The sequence below is a fragment of the Lutra lutra genome, chromosome 3 (genome assembly GCF_902655055.1).
Source record: "Lutra lutra chromosome 3, mLutLut1.2, whole genome shotgun sequence".
Classification (NCBI taxonomy): Eukaryota; Metazoa; Chordata; class Mammalia; order Carnivora; family Mustelidae; genus Lutra; species Lutra lutra.
Genome location: NC_062280.1, coordinates 146,141,874 through 146,163,384, shown reverse-complemented (window position 1 = coordinate 146,163,384; position 21,511 = coordinate 146,141,874). Strand labels below are relative to the sequence as shown.

The following is a 21,511-nucleotide window of genomic DNA, read 5'->3' as shown; positions in this document are numbered from 1 at the left end:
GCAGGAACTAATTAAAACTAGAGCGTATGTGTGGCAAGAAGTATGAGGCAATCATTAAAAGTCATAACTAAAAAAAATACCTAATAACATGGGGGAAAGGCTAATGATTTATAAGGGGAAAAGCATAGGCTATAAACTGCCAACAGGATATGCTTTAAGTGTGGTAGACGAGTGTGCGGGTGCTCCCAGAGATGAAGGAATTACAAAGAAGTGGAAACACCAATTTCTGAGTGGTGAGATCGCAGGTGGTTTTCTTTTTCTTTATATTTTTCTGCATTTTCCAAATTTTCCACAAAAACAGATGGTGCTTTCAAGAAAAGAAGCATTCACAGGTATGTAGATCAGCTCTATGTGTCACCGGTTTTCCATTTTAAACAATTGCTTTGCTTCTACACCGGGCAGGATCATTCAACCTTTCAGGGAAAGTACATTCGGTTTCTCCAAGCTCAAAAACTTTTGTTTCAGATCTTGGCTTTAGCTATCTTGGTATCCATGTCAATGTCAGACCATTTTACATAGAGCTGAAATTGAGTTCTCTTTTGCTTACTCTTCTCTAACCTGGCCTGGGGAAAGAAGGTATTTCCACTTCTCTAAGCCCAAACCAGCAGCTTTACTGGACATGTGCTTATCCTGTTACCTGCTCCAAAACCACTACTGGCCAAGCAGCTACTACCGAGTCAACTCCTATCCTGACAAAAAGGACAGAACCATAGCCCCCAGGTCCAGCTGGGGAAACACACTGTTGGTTGGCAGTGAGGAGCTTACTAAGATAATGTCTCGTGTTTACCGGAAACAAAAGCACAGACCATGAAGCCAGACTCTGCCCATTTTTGATGGGAGCTCCCTTTTGTCCTTCCCTGGGGCTCTGTGCGAGCCAGAAAGTGGTACAGGGCCTCTTCCAGGCATTGGTCCCTTTCAAGGGTGCAGGGTTGGGATATGTGTGTGGGTTTTTAAAGAAAGAACTACGGATTTCATGGTAACAGCAAGACATGTGGTTAATTCACAGCAGAAAACGAAAGGCTGCTGCGTTGTGGCAGGAGGGGGTAGGAGGGACAGAGGATGGGGAAGGGAGCACCAGCAGGAGAAAAGCAACGATGCTACAGGAGCTGTAATTTAAGGAGAAGACCAAGTCCTGGAAGTCAGCGTTTAGTATATGAGGAGAGTTGTATATTACAGGGTAAAGGGAATTCTAGTCCATTACAAGTCCACTTTCTTGATTTCAAACATCTCCTGAGCAAGGATTCCCTCAGGCCTACACTTGTGGGTCCATGTCTCCCTGAAGAAAGACAAAGTGGTTGCTCGTTTTCCAGTTGAGCTTCTCAAGGGTCCTAAAGCTCCCTGTGTAACTACATAGCACATCCCATTCCTGTCAGACTGTCCTCTCCATGGGGCGAGTCCTTCTGATAAAGGACTCATCTCCAGAAAGTTACTGGAAACATGCAAATAAGTTACCTCAAGTCTGTGATGCCTGCTGTGATACTAACTTGATGGTGGAGAGTGAGCCCTGATAGACTGAAACACAGGAAGCAAATTTTGCTAAGGGTGGAGTGTGTAATGGGAGGTCAGCTCCCCCTGGGCTAGAACCACGCTGACATGACTCACTGATGGATCTCCAGCCTGTGGCGCAGTGGCTGGCCTGTGGAAGGCCAGGGTAATAACAATACGTAATACGTACCAACACGTCTACACCGCTAAGCCAGGCTCACAATGAACCCTGTGAAGCAGGTGTGAAATTAACTTCAATTTAGAAGTGAAAAAAATGTTGGTGCGAGGGGACAGTGATCACTCAAGGTCTCCTAGACAGTAAGGGGCAGAGCCAGGATTGAGGCCAGGTCACTTGGTGCCGAGACTTGTTCCAAACCCTAACACTCTGCTGCCTGCCTCCCCACTCAAAGACTATTTGATTAAAAGAGTAAGAAGAGGATGGCAGGGGGCGCCTGGGTGGCTCAGTGGGTTAAGCCACTGCCTTCGGCTCAGGTCATGGTCCCAGGGTCCTGGGATCGAGCTCCACATCGGGCTCTCTGCTCAGCAGGGAGCCCGCTTCCTCCTCTCTCTCTCTGCCTGCCTCTCTGCCTACTTGTGATCTCTGTCTGTCAGATAAATAAATAAAATCTTTAAAAAAAAAAAAAAAAAGAAGAGGATGGCAGGACAAAGCAGTGATTCCATAAGGCTGAGGGCAGTAGGACATGGTGAGAAGAGGTCCGCATGGCTAGAGGAAGTGTGACCTCTGCAGTCTCATACCCCAGTCCCGCTAGCCTCATGCTCGCCAGGTCAGGGGCAAGTATTGCCCTCACAGAGCCTGTGGGATGAGATGTGAGAATAGTGGTCCCTTCCATCTTATCTGCTCCCCTTCCAGGTCCAGGTCAGGGGGACCTCCAAGAGCAGGTAGGTAACAAGTCCTTATGGAAGGAAAGGATGGAGCTAAGGTGTCTTAGCCTTTTGAGAATATGGGCCCATTCTCCTGTGGGGCTTTCCTTTCTTCTTTCCTGCCTTATTTACTACACCAGTGTATATTTTCACCTCCTGTGCTCGCCAGCCTCAAGGATGAAAAAAAGCCACGTTCCGAAACTGGGCAACGGACCCAGCCCTTGCGGAAGTTCCGCCACAGACATCATTAAAATACAGGGTTAACAGTGGCTTTCTGCTGCAGTGTGCGAAACCTGAAGAATGTTCTTCACACAGTATCTCTTCTCTACACTCCTAACATCTTTAGTCTGACAGATTTAAAGACAACTCTGAGGATTTACTTTCTTACAGAGGCAGCGTGAAAAACTGAAAAGTCTTTTTTCTCTTTTGTGTTGTTTTATTGTTGGTGGGAAGGGTGTTGTACTTGACAATGGGAACCTTCAGTATCATGAATTAAGTCTCTTCACAGGTTGCAAATGATTCCTCTAACCCCAGTGTGTGAGTCTGAATTGGGCAACCAGAAGACTGTGGTGTTGAGGCTTTAGTATAGTGGACACAAGGGTGGGAACAGTGGAAATTCATGGAAAATTCTTAGACCAAATTGTGCATACACTGCAGGTTTCAGCCACCACTGTACTTGACTCCTCCAAATTCTTTCTACATTTCTCGCATCCTCTCCCTTCCCTTCCACATTCTCACCAAACATTCACACGTAAGGATCACAGGTGGGGATAGCTCTGGGGAGAAGGTCATCAAAAAAAGAGATGCAAGATGAGCACAGATGATCTTTTTTTTTTTAGACTTTGGTCTCTGTTATATATGATTACTAGGGGCCAGGCTAGTTGTTTAGCAGTTCTAGGGATTAGGAGATAGCTCAGAGACAGTGATAAAAAGGAAATTCTTAAGTTTGCTTTTTAGGAAAGGAAACTAGGTCTGGAATAACTGAAATTTCTAAAGGAACTGTGACCAAGGCTAAACTTGGCTACACTTAGAAAGATGGACTGCCCAGCTGTCATTAACATATCCAGTTCCAAACAGAAGGAAAAACCTATTTAAAACCAGAAAGTGCAGTGCTCTTGGAGAGCAAGGTATGTACAGGTGATCTCAGTTTCTGGCTCTGATGGTTTTAAATCAGACCTCAGAAAACTTTTCTCATGTGCATGAGCTCTCAGATCTTGTGATAGGGGACAAGGGTAGGTTTATTAAGGCGCTTCAGTTTGGGGACCTCAGGAATACCAGACAAGGTGGTGATGGTCAGAGAGTTGTTGCTCAATAAAATGTAAACACAGTAGAGAAATAATAGTAACACACCAAATCTACGTGTGGTTAACATCCCACAAGCCTGACAACTCTTGGGACTAAGGCAACAGAGTCAGTAAATTACAAGACTAGACATATTTTTATGGGTCCCTTCAGGACCACTAATGGATACCATAAGTGTACATCTGCTCTACCACATTCTAAATGCTAACAATTCTGTAAGTCTGACGCTCCCTGCCAGACGTGATGACATGGCTATTAATATACGGTATCCCCCAGAAACAAATATGAAAGATGCAGAACAAGATTTACGGGCATGTTAATTACAGCACTATTTATAATAGTGAAAAAATGAGAAGTTAAATGCCTAACACATAGGCCTGTGGTTCAATTATTGCATATCTGCATTATGCAGTCATTAAGAATCACGTCTTTGAGGAACATTTGGTGACAAGGAAAATACTTAAGATATAATGAGAAATCAAAAAGGTACAAAACTGAAAATAATATGATAATATATATTTATGGGTTTTTCCCTCTGGTCATATATATGCACATGACTGGAGAGAAGGAAAATAAAACATTAACATGGTTACCTCTGAGTAATGAGATACTAAGTGATTTTTCTTTACCTCTGTATTTTTTTCTGTAATTTTCCAGTTCCATACAAACTACTTCTTTTACAATAAAATGTATTGTTTTTAAAAAGCACTTGTCAACTCTCACAAGAATATCCAGCTAAGCCAGCACCAGTCCTGTATAATTGTTACTAATAAATAATATGCAAAATTTCTGCATACGTGAATAATGACAGTAAAAAAAAAAAATCTGTATGTCTTTGTCAGTAACCTCTGGGCCAGAGACTTTAAACCTCATGAACTGCATTAAAATTCATCCTGTCAAAATTCCGCTTTCCACATTAAACACTTCATGGGCCTAAGTGAAGAGAGGGAACTGATGAGTAATGTAGTCTGACCCCTGTGTTTACGTATCTGGTTTCCCTGAGCACACTTATGGATAGGGAAGGTGAAGTTCAAAAAGGTCAAATAACTTGCCCTGGTCACAAGTTTATTCAGGGGCCAAAATGGGACTTAAAACCTCTCAGTCTGGTTTGAAAGCCCTGATTCCTTCTTCCACCGCAGAGCTGATGGAAACGTTAGATGGGACACAGACTTCATAGCAGACATTTAAAAATATCTTCATAAGATATTGCTCAAGGGCTTCTCACTGTGGCCAAAATAATTTATTTTTGTTTCTTTTCATTCACATCACCCCAGTGAAGGTGGTAGGGAAACTGCCCAAAGGAGACAACACTACAGACAAAAGAGAGAAAGACAAGTGAAGAGCCCACTTATTGGGAAACCCCTGAACGACCAGGCAGTGATTATGACGACTACCCGGCCTTCTGGTCCCGGAGGCCATGGCCACCAGCAGTGACCAGCAAGTGTGGCTGGGCTCAGTCTTCCACAAATATCTCACCCACCTCTGGTCACGATGCTGCTCCTCCCTCCTACTTGACTTGAACCTCATCTCCCAACAGTCATTTCTTCTGCTGGTTACAAAGCCCATATCCTGGATTCCAGAGAGGAATTTTTCAAAGCTAAAAACTTCCCTTTAGGAAGAACAAAAGACCTCAAAGATGATCTTCCACTTTTTAAATTTAATAATGAACGGCTTTTGACATTTCTCAAAATGAGAGCCTAGGGACTAGATATTATGGTAGGCTTATCTTCACAAGTATCGTCAATTTAATTAAACCAACAGATGAGCCCATAATCGTAACTACATCCTGCTCAGAACCTCACAGTTACAAAGTAATTCCATGTCTGTTCTCTCGTTCGCTTCTCGCCATAAGCCTTATGGAAAGAAAGGCAGGTAACACCATCCCCATTTATAGACCAGGAAACTGAGGCATACTGCAGTTTTGGCTGCCTTGTTGGATTTGATGGTAGCTTCCTCGGAAGGCACAGAGGGACTGACTGAGGGGAGAGCACATGAAGGTTCTGGTTGAGAACATGGCAATGTGTTGCTGGAGGAAAGAACCCTGGAAAAAGCTCTAGGGTAAGGACGGGGCTTATGAAATATTTGAGTGGGAAGAGAAACTACTTCGGTAGAAATATTGCCTGTAGAGAGCTTCTTCCTCTCCTTTTCTACTTTCTCAGGCCTCTCTATTCTTCAGAGCCAACCCAAATCCCACAGATCTGGGAAGCCATTTTTTTTAAGATTTTGTGTATTTATTTGGCAGACAGACAGAGAGAGCACAAGCAGGGGGAGGAGCAGAAGGAGACAGAGAAGCAGGCACCCTACTGAGCAGGGAGCCTGATGCCAGGCTTGATCCCAGGACACTGAGATCATCTGAAGGCAGACGCTTGACTGACTGAGCCACCCAGAATGGAAAGCCATTCTTAATTATCCACCACAAGGAAACCATAATAATACCACCTTAAGGTTCCCATGTGCCTTAGAGCATTGCAACATCATGACACATTTCTGAGGGTAGCTTTGCCATCTGTTTTACAAACAGAAAAACGAAGCTCAGGAGGGCTCACCTGCCCCAACTGACATGGTTAATAAGACGCAAAGTCCAGATTTCGCACTACATCACGTCACAGCTGCCTCACATTCCTGTACACTTATCACATCTTCTATATCGCTCAAGTGTCCCCTCGTTTCTCCACTGAGTTCTAAGTTCTCAGAGAGCGGACAGCAAGCCTTACATTTCCTTGTAACCGTCCCCACTGCCAGCACTTAGCAGAGCTCCATGTACACAGTAGGTTCTCAATAAACATCAGACGTTAACTATCTGTTTGGTAGGAACAACAGCTATTAAGAGGGATTTTTTGGTGCTTTGGATGTCAGGCTTTCCGCAGTATATAATTAAAACAAGAGTGAACATGAAATGTATAATTTCTCCTAGCTCTAGCTTAATCAGGCATTCATTACCATGTCTGATTCTGTGTTAGATGAAAAGAACTGCTTAGTAAGCATTTTCTGTGATGAGGATAATCAAATACATACAGATATCAGATTTTTAAAAAGACAAAAGCAAAACCATCCAACCCAGGGAGAGACAATGATCTACACAGAATAATGTTCCATCTGAGACTGAGGACCTTCCAAGGCAAAGAGAGTACTTGACGAAGGTTGGCAACTGGATAGGCAAGGAAAACAGAGAGGAAATCAGGGTGCTCACTGGGATCTTGTATCAAGAAGATGGACGGACCATGCTACTGTTCTGGGTCAGAAACAGAGAGAGGCAATGCTCTCAAAGGCTTTTCTGAGAGAAGGAGCTGGCTCTCAATCCTCTCCAGGATAACAATCATTTCATTTCCATCTTCAGTGACAAGCAAACTTAATAAAATATACATGCAATATACAACTTATTACCCTGTTTGGTCTCATTCCATTTGCCCTCCCAACCCATCATTAGTGTATAGCTTTGAAAATATAAAGGGCTCAAAGAAATTCACTGAGATGAGAATTTTTACAATAGAGATTGGCTCATGTACCTTGAAATTGACGTTTGCTAATCTCAGCTAACAACAGCAGTACCTGTCTTCCACACTTTATTGCCAAACCATTCATAGTAATCTTAATAAGCCACTGAGAGGTAGGGCTTCTGACTTCCTTGGTGTTATAAGTAAAATGCCACATACCTGTGGGCATTCAATCAACATCAAGCAACAAGAGCATATATCAGGTGAGTGGTACCTACATTTGTGTCCTCATGGCTGTGGCCATTGGTCTCAACCAATTCCTTGGTACCTTTTAACTGCAAACGAAAAAACAAAAGCCCAAATGAATAAGCAAGCATATCTGTTAAGTATATATCATCCTGTTAATTCTGATTTATCTTGAGATTGCACTTTATAAAACTTATGAGAAAAAAAAAACAGATGGAGCACATAATTCTAATGAGTCTTATTGAAACCAGTCGGAGACCAATATTTTATAAAACTTGATGGCTGGCAAAAAATAAATGGGTCTTGGTCATTATTTTTTAAATAATAAGATTAGAAAGCAGTTCCATAGGCATAAAACGTATAAAATTGGTTCTTAAGAATAATAAATGATTTCATTTCCTAGTTGTATTGCTATTAATTTCAACCCTGCAACGTTTGCAAGTTGCCACCAGCTAAATGATGTTATACTAACGGTTACTCGTGAAAGATGTATTTTCAGTTGTTCTAACATGCCGCAGTGCTACTCTATGTGTCCTCCTTGAGAACATATTTGAATGACTGGCATTGTTTCTGGAGGCCTGAAAAAAAAAGATGATTTTCTTCTTTTTGTAAAGGAAGGATAAGGAAGACATTTCCTCGGTCACTGAGGCATCAGAAGAAAAGCTCTTTCTCAAATGAGATTTTTAACAGTGAACATTTGAAAACACTACTCTCTCTACTCTCTCAGAAGGCTTAGGAGTGATCTGTTATCAGGAGATTTCTGGAAACTAATTGGCATTTTATCCTCGCCCGGCTCAAAGCAGACATTTGGAAGCAGAGAGCAAGGGCAAAGGGTGAGCAGACCTCACAGCTGCTGGCCAGTATTTCTTCCTGGCTTATTAGTGCTTAGGAAGCAGCAGCTTCGTCATCATCTTTTTTTATGCCAAAAATAAAGTATTCATGGCAGGAAATAAATGCTTAAAGTTGGAAAGAAAAGAAAATAAATGCATGTATATTGACAGTACATCTGATCCAGAATATTGGTTCTTTCTGGTTATCTGTACATATTAAAACAAAAGCGTCTTTTTTTTTTTTTTTAAAAGACAATGTCCAATTCTCAGCAAGAAAGCCACACGCTCTCCGTGCCAAGAGAGGGGCTTTGCCAGAGGAGGGGTAACACGAAGAAGCTGAGGCTGGGGCAGCAGACTCTGGACCAGAGGCTCTTTGACTCATTTGCACATCACTCCCACTTGGGAAATAAGAATTGCGTCCACTGGTCTCAGGGCTCCCTCACTGATGTTTCCCCACGCAACTACAATATGTTACAGACAAGAAAAGCAGATGGGGCACCTGGGCGGCTCAGTGGGTTAAAGCCTCTGCCTTCAGCTCAGGTCATGATCTCGGGGTCCTGGGATCGAGGCCCGCATCAGGCTCTCTGCTCAGCGGAGAGCCTGCTTCCCCCTCTCTCTCTGCCTGCCTCTCTGCCTACTTGTGATCTTGCTCTGTCAAATAAATAAATAAAATCTTAAAAAGAAAAAAAAGAAAGGCAGACGAGCCCCACGGTGATAGCAAGACCAGCCAATATCACAAGGCACGGAAGGACTTAAGACCTTCTCTGTGTTCCTGGAGAAAGGTTTCTGTCTTGCAGGTGTTTCCCCCCTCCCTTCTCCTTACCAACCCTTTCTGCTCACTTTAGGTCCTGAGGCTCTGCTTCTGTGACACAGAGCCGGCTTAGTAAGGGAAGACTTTGATATTTTGCTGCGGAAGTAAAGGACCATGTCATGGAAGCCGGTTCCATCCCTTACAAGTTTATTGGCACAGACAGGCCCACTGCTCCCTTATAAAAAGATTCCATCCTGATGCTCTACGTCCTCCTGTCTTTAGACACTCGCTGTTGGCTCTCCTCGTACTCCCTGTCCACCGGTCCTGCTCCCTGCGCTGCTCTCCTCTGCCAGAGCCGCCACAGGCCACCGCTCCCTCCTGCACCTGTAGGCTGGTCGCTGCTTTGCCCTCACTGGCCTCCGCCCATCCTTCTCTCCTCTAGCCGCTCCCCCTCCTGCAGATGGAGTGGAGGAGCGTCCTGGCTGATGATACCCGGGCTTGGGAAGGAGCTCCGGATGTCAAAAGCTGCAGGTTTGGAAAGGAGGTGAAGGGCAGGAGCCGGTGGGGCCTAAAGGGACTGAGAGAAGCAGCATCCAAACAAATAAGGAAGGCTGGGACCTTCCTTAGGAGAACCTGGGGAATAATCCTGCCTCCCCTGATGGGGATGGGGCAGGGGCTCACGTAGCTCATGAGCTACTCTTTCTTTTTAGGATTCCCATCAAATGACATCACTTTGAATAGTAAAGTACTGGGTCTTCAGAATAAGGTGGGTCTCTTCGTGTGTGTGTGTGTGTGTGTGCATGTGTACACGAAAACAAGACTCTAGGCACACACAGACATACTCTCCAGGAGTACCTACCTATGCAGGCACTGAACAAGGGTTTACACATGTACTTACTCCACCTACATCCAAAGAAAGCCTAACGGGGCAATGCTCATAGAGGTACAGAGGTGCGTTTTCAAGTGTATGTCTGTGTGGGGATGGTTGGCCACAAGGAGACAGAGGGAATGTGTCCACTGTGCTCCCAGTTGCAAGGATGATGGGGGCACCCGCCTAGGGGTGCTCGGAAGAACAGTCTGGGGTTGGCAGGAGCACCCAGATGTGTTTGCTGTGGTGCCTTCTCAGATGGACGTGCTTTTGATGTCTTTGCTTGAAAAGAGCTATCCCCTTTAGATAAGCACAGCAGATCTAAAGATGATTCCTTCCCAGTCATATTTTCTAGCTCTTTAATGATTTTAGTTGTTCTGGAGCTTCTTCATGTTCTCCATTTTTTTTTAAGGGATGGGGATGAAGTGTGATGTTTCACTGCTGCCTGTGTATGAGCTTTCTGCTCTCTAAAAATGCAGACCATACCAAGAAGATACCAGTGCTTTCTGCAAACCTCAGAATCTCTTTTTGTGACCAGGGCTCAGACTTCAAATCAAAATACAAGCATAGCTCAGAGGCATCGCAGGTTCGGTTCCAGACCTCAGTAAAGCAAGTCAACTGAACTTCTGGGTTTTCCAGTGAATATAAAAGTTAAGTTTTCACTGTCCTGTGGTCTACTAAGTGTGCAATAGCATCATGTCTAAAAAGACAACGTACAGAAAAGATGGGAGTCCTCTGGAGAAAGGAGAAATCCATCCCTCCCCATCCCAGCAAAGGGAGGAGGCGGGGGGGGGGGGCAAGTAGCGGTGTGTGGGAGGGGAGGAAGAGCACAGAACAGCAAAGCTCAGAGCTCTGTCTGATCAGGAGCAAATGTGGACCAAATCAACGCTGCTCTACTCTTCTGGAAGTCTTTCAGTCATGCGGAGGAAGAAAGCCCAGTGAGTTGGGGGCTCCTAACTAGCCGGTCATGGAGAATTCAGTTTCCATCCAATCGAACTTCACCCCAAATCATACACCTTCAACCTCAGTCGACGTTACTCAACCTGTGGTAATCACATGATCAGCAGTTTCACAAAGCATGTTCTTCTGAAGCTTGTGAAGCATCCCACATCTTCACTTTTCACTCACAAGTCACTTAATACTTTCAGGAGAAAGGAACAGAAACTGTATTTTCCTGCTCCCAAGCCACAAAAATCTAAAAACCACTTGTAAAGTGACTGAGTCACAGCTGGCTATATTCTCCCAACGTCATATTTTTAGAAATATCACTTTTGAAGTTATTTCTATGGTACAAAGAACCTTCACATAAGCCACAGTGGGTGAAAAAAAAATGTTAAACAAGCTAAATTTGATTACCCCAAAGGGTTGGGGTTACTCTGTGTGATTTTTTTTTTCTGCTTCCCAATTACCATTCATTCCATCCTTGGCAACGTGGGAAGGCCAGAAATAGGAAAGCATTTCAAGAGCTCTCCCGCACAGATAGGGAGCTCAGATTTCACTCGGATTTCACCCTGCTGCCTAGCAATCCATCTTACCCTGCTGTAAGACAATACTTCCAAATACACTTATCAATGTCAGGCCACACTTCAGTATCAAAGAAAGCCGGGATGAAATGGTCAGATTTACAAACTTCATAGAAAAGGTTTGCTGCTCACTGTGGTTAGATAAGTGCCCTGATGGGCGGGGATGCTTTTTTCTTTTTTTAACATCCCGATGAATCAGTCGTTCCCATTCATATGTCTGCCCGAGTGCCACGGGTAATGCTGAACGCACGTGCCTCGCTGTAACACTTACGGGGAAACTAGCGGCCCGTGTGGACGTATATCTGCATCTCTGAGACTTTAAAACTTTATCAAAAAGCATTTGTCTTTTGGAGGAAATTTTCACGGGTTGCTGGCAGGCTCAGGGGGTCCCCATCGGGGCAGGAGTGAGCACAGATTTTGAATTCCACACAGCAGTGCTGCGGGGAGTGTGATGGGTATAGGAGGACCCTACCACAGACCGGCTTCAGAAACGTCTGGGTGCGGGCGGGGCAGGAGGGAGGCACGTTTCCGAATTGGAGCTGCTGCCTTCACTTACCTGCTCCTGGAGGACTTTGAGTAGCGCCTGCGTGTGGGACTGCTCTTCCTTTGCTTGTTCCAGTTCTGACTTCTTATTGTTTAGCTCCTCCTGGATGGTCAGCAATTGCTGTCAAAGTAAGGACACGGAAGGCCCGGTGACTGTGACATAGTAACAGCCTTTCAAACACATGAGGAGATTTTTGCATGTTAATAGTTTAATCCAGACTTCAGTTAACTTTTGTGCACACCTATTCACTTAGTATAACAATATTGCAGATTCTTTTTTTTTTTTTTAATATTTAATTTATTTACTTGAGAGAAAGAGCACAGAGGGAAAGGGAGAACAATGAGCAAGAAGCCTGATGTGGGACTTGACCCCAGGACCCTGGGATCATGACCTGACCCAAAAGCAGACACTTAACGGACGGAGCCACCCAGGTGCCCCAATATTGCAGGTGCTGAGGCGTAATTAGGCTGTTGGGATCCTGCTACATGGTAAAACAAGTCTGGGTTTTATCAGTATTTATGTAGTATTTATGAAGGCACCCTCGTAGTCCTTGAAACAAATGTGTATTTGTAAAAATATTCAAAATAGTGTTAAGAGACAATAGCTCTTGATAGATGAAGAAGTTAAATAATTAAAAAAAAAAAAACAAAAAAAACAAACAACCCAAACTGGATAGGATTTGTCAGTTTGCCCAAGGTCACTTCATCTGACATCAGACGGGAAAGCTGGCCTTCCAGCAGCAGCTCTGTAGAGCTATTTCCCGAGTGGCTGGGACCACAAGAGATCCTTTTACTTTCTCTGTTATGACGGTGATGTTTTATTAGATCAGCAGGACTGAAGTCCAAACGGCAATCAATGTATCAGCCGAGAAAACTGCTGATCTAAGCTGTCAAAACACTAAGCTATGGCCTGCACTGCTATTTTTAAGCAGGGCCACTGAAGGGATTTCTGTAAGCCTTGCCTTGAGCTTCCCTGGCCCTATCCACTGTAACTCATGTCGAGGCTTAGCCCCTGTCTGCCTCTGCTGGGAGCACCCGGCGCAAATTCTCAGCGGCGGGGTTATAGGTTAATATACACGCGGGCTGGGAAATGCATTCTAGAGCGTTGCAAAGGGCCGCAGAAAAGGCTGTATAGACTCAGAGGATTTTTTTTTTTTAATAAATAAACCACATTCACTTTACTAGCATGTGTTGGTGATGCTCAAACATGACCGATTCGTGGTTCTCCGGCATTTACTCAGAAGCTTCTTAACAACAAAGGACCAGTTGGGAAAGACAGAAGAGCCTTTCTCCCGCTCACTCACATAACAAGTGCTGCACCAACGACAGAAAGTGTTAGCACATTCCTGCCATGAAGGCAGGGTCCCCAGCAAGGAGGCTGCTACTGGGTGGGCAGCGGGGGCGACTGTCGCACAGTGCCTGGCCGGCTCTGAACACCCAGGCCTGAAGAAACACCGGTGCTGGATTGCTGAGGCTTAAACCCACCAACTGGAAGGATTAAACTAAATCTTTAAAACCTAGTTTTGGGGTATGCTGGGGAGCAGACAGCACTCAGCAAAACACACTGCGCTTTCTCCTGGGCTTGCTTCTTCTGTTCCCTACTTTGGCACTGGGTATTTAGGAACCTACTTTCATTTCCCGCCCCGCATAAACAGTGATTTCCTTGCCATTTCCTAAAAACTCAACGCCTCCCATTTTACCACCTACGCACGTGAGACTCACAGGTCAGGTGAGGCACACGGTCCGCACGGGCGTCCTCAGTGCCCTATGTGATTTAACTGTGCATCAGTTGATTAAAGTACAGAAACCAGAGAGCCCATATTGTACTTTGGCATCCTGACAAGTACCTAAAATGACTGCTTCCAGAGAGTGGGGAGTGACTGCTCCTTCACTATCATTCATGACTGGCCCCCAGAACCACTCCCTGGGCTGGGGCAGGAGGGGGGTTGAGGGGGCTGCTGGTGCTTGGACATTGACAATGCCCAGGGAATTTTTATGTATAAGACAAGTTTCAAACCTGATCCTTAAGCCTCCTTTAAACAGGAGCCAAAGGAAGGACAGGAAATCATCTTCCAAGATAGAGAGCTCATGTCTGTTCACTGCAGCAGCTGGGACCGCAGGATTTGTGACAGCTGGTGTCCAGCGGAAGAGGGCTGGCTCGGTCAGGGACAGGCATCTGTACGGCAGGGCTCCATGCAGCCGGGGAAAACCATGAACGTGTCTGCTCATGGAGGAAGCCCAGAGTACACGGTATCCCCACGGACATGTCAGGTTATAGGAAGGGCTAACTGAATTTGCAATGTGCTCATAGGAAAGGATCTGGATACTTTCCCTGGGTGCGTGGGTTTAAGGATCGTTAGGTCAGTTTTACTGGTAATTTTCTGGGATGTCTGTAAGGAGCATATGTTGCTTAAGTAGTGTTGTTATTACCAGCACTGAACAAATAAGAGGGGAAGTGAGATTTGTATTGGAATCTGCCATTTCATCCACACATTTACAACACCACTTTATTCTACTGAAACACACACACACACACACACACACACTCCTCCCCTGGACCTCATTTCTCATTCCATTCTTCCTGGGAATCACCCTTTCTATTATTTTTAATTTTTTTCCTTAATTTAAGTGTAGTTGCCACACAATGCTATAATAATTTCAAGTGATGTGACAATTGTCTGCCTTGCTCCGTGCTCACCACAGGTAAGTGTGGTCACCATCTGTCACAATACGATGTTGTTACGATATCACGGACTATATTCCCTATGCTGTATTTTTCATCTCTGTGGAATCACTTTTAAAAATAAAATCTCTTCTCTCATCCTCACTTCATTCTCCTATGTAGGCAATTACTTTCACTGGTTTGCATCTTTTTTGAGTATTTTTTCTAAAATATATGTTGATTTCTGAGGATGCTTTTTTAAAATTAATTAATTAATTAATTTTTTAATTTTTAAAATTTAGGGGCGCCTGGGTGGCTCAGTGGATTAAGCCGCTGCCTTCGGCTCAGGTCATGATCTCAGGGTCCTGGGATCGAGTCCCGCATCGGGCTCTCTGCTCAGCAGGGTGCCTGCTTCCCTCTCTCTGTCTGCCTCTCCATCTACTTGTGATCTCTCTCTGTCAAATAAATAAATAAAATCTTTAAAAAATATATTTAAAAAAATTGTTTTAAAAATTTATTTTCAGCGTAACAGTATTCATTGTTTTTGCACCATACCCAGTGCTCCATGCAATACATGGCCTCTCCAATACCCACCACCTGGTTCCTCCAACCTCCCACCCTCCACCCCCTTTTTATGTGATTTTCTCATATTTCTTATTACTTATGTTTTTACTAAGCATTATTTTTTAAAGACCCATCCATATGATACATACATCCATATGTACCTAACCTGTTGCTTCTGAGGGCTGTGTAATATCCTATGGAGTCCATCCACCCAGTTATACCTGATCTACTCTCCCAGAGAAAGCTACTCAGATTACCTCTAGTTCTCACACTATACAAGGTTTCAGTGGAACATGCTGGCGCACATCACCTTAGGGGCCCGCAGGAGGATTTCTAAGCATGCCGATCCAGTGGCGGAACCCTCATCATAGGGTGTGCCTGAGAGGTCGAGTTGCCCAAGATGCTCTACCAAATGGTACCAGTTCACCCACCCACCGGCAGGGTTCAAGAGTGTCTGTGCCCCACAGCCACACTAACTCTTAGTGTTGCCCACCTAGCTTTCTAATACTTGTCAGAGTTCTCATATTTGTGTAATAATATAGAGATTCTTCATGAAACATTTTTTTGTACTTCTCTAAGTCCTTATTTTTAAATTTTTTTTATTTTTTAAATATTTTGTTTATTTATTTGTCAGAGAGAGAGCAAGCACACACAAGCAGGGGGGACAGTAGGCAGAGGGAGAAGCAGGCTCCCTGCTTGGGAGCCGCATGTAGGACTCAATTCCGGGACCCTGGAATCACAACCCGAATTTAAAGCAGACGCTTAACCGACTGAGCCACCCAGGCATTCCCTCCTTGTGATTTTAAATATGGCATCATATATTGCTAGTTGCTGAGGTTTATTCACACTTCTTAGAAGACTATTCAGGGGAAATGGTTCTTAAGTATGGGAATCATTTTTTTTATTTAAAGATTTTGTTTTAGAGAGAGAGAACGCAAGCAGGGGGAGGGGCAGAGGGAGAGGGAGGGAGAGAATCTTAAGCAGTCTCCCCGCTGAGCACAGAGCCCCTTGTGGGGTTTGACCACACGACCTTGAGATCATGACCTGAGTGGAAACCAAGAATTGGAGATTTAACCTGCTGAGCTACCCAGGAGCTGTAAATATCAGGAACTTTTCAAAACCATACTGATTTGGGGGGCCTCAAGAAGACCGATTAACTCAGAATATCTAGGCAATGATAGTTTAAAAGAAAACAGCAATAACAAACTTAATAGACAATTCTAATGTGCAGCTGGGATGAAAACCACTGTTTCCTTGAATGCTCATTTAAGCCTCCTTTTACTACAGCGTGACATCCATCCAGAGTGCCCTCCTCACGCTGTCTTGTCACCAATGCTTTTCTTCCGGCCAACCAGCATGCCAGGTTCTTTTCTTCTTCCTCCATGCCTTCTCTAGGGCATCTGTTCACATCCTTGACTTCAACTGCACATTTCACATGCTTACACTTTACAAGCATGACTTTTCAGCCTCTGTTTCATTCCTACTATCCACTAGACCCTTACCTTACAGTGTTTCAAACTCTGCGTATGATCACACTTCCCTTCCTGTACCCAAGTCTGCTCCCCTGGAATCCAGAGTTAAAAGCTTGAAGTCCCTCCCTTCATAACCTCCCTGCCCACTCCTCTGCCCTTCTCCAATTTTCACTGTCATAGTTAAGGCAACCCTTTCCCCCACTCTGGATTTGTTTGTTCCCTCATCATTCATTCTAAGCTCCTGAGAGAACTGACCATTTAAAAATTCTAGTGCTCCCATACTTAAAAAATATTACTGGTTCAGCATTTTTTGAAGAATTAGAACAATACTAAAATTTGTATGGAACCACAAAAGACACAAACAGCCACAGCTATCTTGAGAAAGAATAACAAAACTGGAGGTATCACAATTCCGGATTTCAAGACCTACTACAAAGCCATAGTAATCAAAACAGGATGGTACCGGGACAAAAACAGATCAATGGAAAAAAACAGAGTTCAGAAATAAACCCACACTCATAAGGTCAATCTACAGCAAAGGAGGCAAGAATACACACTGGGGAAAAGACAGTGTCTTCTGTAAATGGTGCCGGGAAAACTGGACAGCTACATTCAAAAGAATGAAACTGCATGACTTTCTTAGACTATACACAAAAATAAACTAAAAATGAGGTAAACACCTAAATGGGAGACCTGAAACCATAAAACTCCTAGAAGAAAAGGTAGGCAGGAATTTCTCTGACATCGGCCATAGCAACATTTTCCTAGATATGTTTCCTCAGTCGAGAGAAACAAAAGCAAATATAAACTACTGGGACTGTACCAAGGTAGAAAGCTTCTGCATACTGGAGGAAACCATCAACAAAACCAAAAGGCAACCTACTGGATGGGAGAAGATATTTGTGAGTGATATACCTGATAAGGGATTTGTATCCAAAATATATGAAGAACTCACACAATTCAACATCAAAAACTGTGGTGTGCCTAAAACTAATAGAACAGTGTGTGTCGACTATACTTCAATAAAAATAATTTAAAAGTACTTTTGGTTCCCCACCCTCTACTGGATAAAACCCAAACCAATGATCTCATCTTTCCCTGGATGTGCCAGGTCCTTTCCTGACTCTGTGACAAGGTTACTACCCAGAATTCTGCCGGGCAGATTCCTATTCATTCTTCTATTTATTTATTTATTTTTAAGGATTTTATTTGTTTATTTCACAGAGAAAGACACAGTGAGAGAGGGAACACATGCAGGGGACTGAGAGAGGGAGAAGCAGGCTCCCCGCTGAGAAGGGAGCCTGATGCGGGGCTTGATCCCAGGACCCTGGGATCATAACCCAAGCTGAAGGCAGATGCTTAACAACTGAGCCACCCAGACCCCCCCTCATTCTTCCATTTAAAGAATGTTTTCAAATGAGCACCACCCACATTATGAGTTTACACAACAGAAAACAGCCTCATCCAATAGAGAGCCATGACTCCTCAGTAGAGCACACGGTTAGGCAGTGAAGTGGGAGCTCAATTTAAACCCACTCACCCGTTTGGCCTGGTGCCTTTGTCCATGGCAGCACCTGCACAACCCTATGTGGCATCCTTGGGTTCTTCTGCAATAAAGACCTCCCAATCATCCAAAGCTAACTGTCCTAATTTCTATGCTCCCAAAGCACTTCATATGCAATACTACCTTTCATAGCAACTTCCCCAACTAGATTATACCCATCTGAGCTTTCGGCTCAGGTCATGATCCCAGCATCCTGGGATCGAGTCCCCACATCAGGTTCCCTGCACAGCAAGAAGCCTGCTTCTCCCTCTCCCTCTACTGCTTCCCCTGCTTGTGCTCTCTCTCTCTTTCTTTCTCTCAAATAAATAAAATCTTGAAAAACAAAACAAAATAATTAGGGCGTCCCTAACACATAGTAGGGCTGAATGAATGAATGAGTAAAGAACGGAATGAATGCTTGCTCTGGTTTCCCCACTTATGGGATTAAGCTATGATCTAGTAGAAAAACAAAACAAAAAAACTGCACACATAGACAAAAAACAAAACAACTACAATAACAGAAACTACCTGAGGGTCTGTCACCGGGCGGTTCATTGTCGTAGACATCAGGACACACAGGGACACACAGGGAGACAAAGAGAGAATATGGAGCTTTCAGAAAAGAATAGCAGTTCCAAGGAAGACATTTTCATTCCTGATTCTGGTAGTCCCAGATCTCCTCCTTAATCTAATGGGGACTATTTCTTAAAAGGCTTAGGCAATCCACTCATGGAATGTGTAATTCTGTAATTTCTTCCCTGTGTTCCATCAAAGAGAAAAAAAAAAAAAAAAAGAGAACCAAACCACCACTAGAGGAAAAACAAGATCAATAGCCCCTAGACTATTTTCCACTTTCTTCCAGATTAATGTTTTCCTTTGTTTACAAAGCATGAACTCGCGAATCTAATATTTATGTATGCAAAACAGTGGTGGTGCGTCAAAACTGCTATTCTTCATTTGACTAGGCGTCCCGTAAAAACAACGAGCTAGTCCGCACCTAGGTAATTTAAGTCAGCCTCTCTGGTTCTTCTTCACTTGAAATGTTAGGAGACTGTATCATCATCTTTCTAGTTTGGATGTTGAAGTACTAAAATGCCTCAATTACAGAAGTTCACAGGCAGCTAGAACTTAATCAGAAGAGTCTCTCGGTTGGATTGGCTGACTGCAGCATAATTTTAATTTAACACCGGAGAGTATGACATTAAACAGATGCACTATTACATTTTTTGGTGGTTACAATCGAGTGTGTTCCAATTAGACAATTATCCATATGCCAATCAAGAGTGAACACTCTGGCAGCCAATAACAGGTAAATAAATGCCGTACCTGACACATCTTGGTATTTCCAGGCCACTGATTTAATAGGATCATTTGTAATGCTCTTTGGGGATATAGACTTCCGTGTGTAATGGGTCTTTCTCTCTGACAAATTCAAAGAGCATTACAAATGTTATTTGGAGCCCCGGAATAAGTGAGGTCACATTTCCATTTCTACAGATGGGCAAATCATGGCCACACAAAGGTTAAGTCATGTATGCTAGGCCACTCTGTCTGAGGGAGACCTACCGCTTGCACATCTCAATTTTCCTGCTTCAAACCGTGGTTCCCACCCTGACAACCACACTGCACTGCCAGCTGAAAATGGAAATCAGGACATGCCAAACTCGAAATCCTCCTAGCAACAACTTCTACCCAGGCATTCACCATTTCCACTTAAAAGCGAGGCTGCTGGAGGCATGCTTTTGTGTATACTTCTGTGAAACCCTGTGGTGCATTTAACTTCACTTTAGAAACTGCAACCCCAGGGCGCCTGGGTAGCTCAGTCGGTTAAGCGTCTGCCTTTGGTTCAGGTCATGATCCCAGGATCCTGGGATCAAGCCCCTGCATCTGGCTCCCCACACAGGGAGAAGCCTGCTTCTCCCTCTCCCTCTGCTGCTTCCCCTGCTGTGTTTTCTCTCTCCTTCTCTCAATCCCTGTCAAATAAATAAATAAAATCTTAAAAAATATACAAAACAAAACAAAAAAACCCCTGCAACCCCTGTCCTTGTCTTTTTTCCTCCAATTTTACAATTTTGCTATCAAGGTGAAGTTTTGATATAGCTAGCAGTTTATGGAAGGTTAGATTCCCTAAAAGCCACAGACAATAGAGCAGGTACTCTCTACATGAAGTGTCCCAGCAACATCCCAGTAGAGGCTGACACTCAGAGAACTGTGGAAACAGGAGTCTCTGGCAGGACTGGTGGGCAGCTGGGAGATGGAGGTGAGGGTCGGCATAAAATTGAGAGGACCCACAAATAGCACACTGATCTGAGAACAGCACAAGATGTTCTAATAATGGCTATAGCCAGTAGAGGTTCCCTAGGAGATTTTTGGCGATCATTCTAGATATTAGGAGAATATGGACTCAGGGGGTCCATTTTGAATCAGAATTCATTCTGTTTATTCGAAATGAGCCACTGAATATTCATGCGTCAAAGCCTGGAAATATCTGAACCCACGGAGGGTCATCAATTTAAACCTAAAGGTGTTTTTGCTCTTTTGATTCAGTTTTAATGTTATTCCATCTCCATAACTTTGCTGTAAATTAGATGCCCTACTCAGTGGGATATGCCTTCGAGGCCAGGCAAATATCTGCTGAGGAAGTGAGGGCTAGGGCCTTCCAAAGGCTGTGGTGGATGTGACTGTTGCTGGGTCAACCAACCCCAGCAGGTGTTTTAATACCAGGGCGAGCTACTCAGCCAGGCCTGCAAGCCTCCAGCATCACCCTGTCCGTGCACTTGGTCTCCAATCTGGTTTCTCCATTTCAGCCTGTGATCTGAACCCCACCCTGGCCAGCTCTGCCAGACCCTTGTCACCTTGTCCTGCAGTAAGGAGACAAGATGCACCCATTTATCCTTTCTCCCTTGGTGAGATTCTGCTACCCAAACACAGCCCGAACCACTTAGGGATGTCAGCCATTAGTCCTGCTGATGAAGTCACCTGTGCCTGCTTTCCACCTATCATCGTGAATCCTGAGCCAATCCCTGATTGTTAGGGGAAGTCTGAGATGTGGAAAATCAAGTGCATATGATCAGAATGTAAGAGCAAGGCTGTGCCAGAAGGCAAACACATCTCACCGTATTCCTGACAAAAGAGAGTGAGCTGGCTCAGGGGAAGGGCAGTCATTTACCACCTGGTAGCAACAACTTTCACTTTTCTCCTTGGGCGGGGAGATGGAATTGAACTAGCCTGAATTTTCTTGTCACACAAGGTGGTAAGATAACTCAAGATCTATTCTAGTTTAAAATGTCATCTGCTTCCACCTGGGGATGAAACCGCACTTCAATTTACAGTAAGGTGCGAGGATAACCGAGCCTGTGGCCCGTTTTATCAATCGCGGTGCCTCTCTGTTGGCCTCCAGCACGGT

General features: G+C 44.2%; 1 protein-coding gene across 5 annotated transcripts in view; it reads right to left on the bottom strand.

Annotated features, from left to right (window-relative positions):
* Window positions 1–21,511, bottom strand: part of ENOX1 (ecto-NOX disulfide-thiol exchanger 1) — a 571,933-nt gene that overhangs the window by 58,387 nt on the left and 492,035 nt on the right. For all 5 annotated transcript variants that reach the window (XM_047723525.1, XM_047723524.1, XM_047723527.1 and 2 more), the window contains 2 exons: window positions 11,878–11,985; window positions 7,382–7,438 (listed from right to left, as the gene is read on the bottom strand). In XM_047723525.1, the coding sequence (XP_047579481.1) occupies window positions 7,382–7,438; window positions 11,878–11,985 (165 nt within the window). The remainder of the gene's footprint in view (window positions 1–7,381; window positions 7,439–11,877; window positions 11,986–21,511) is intronic.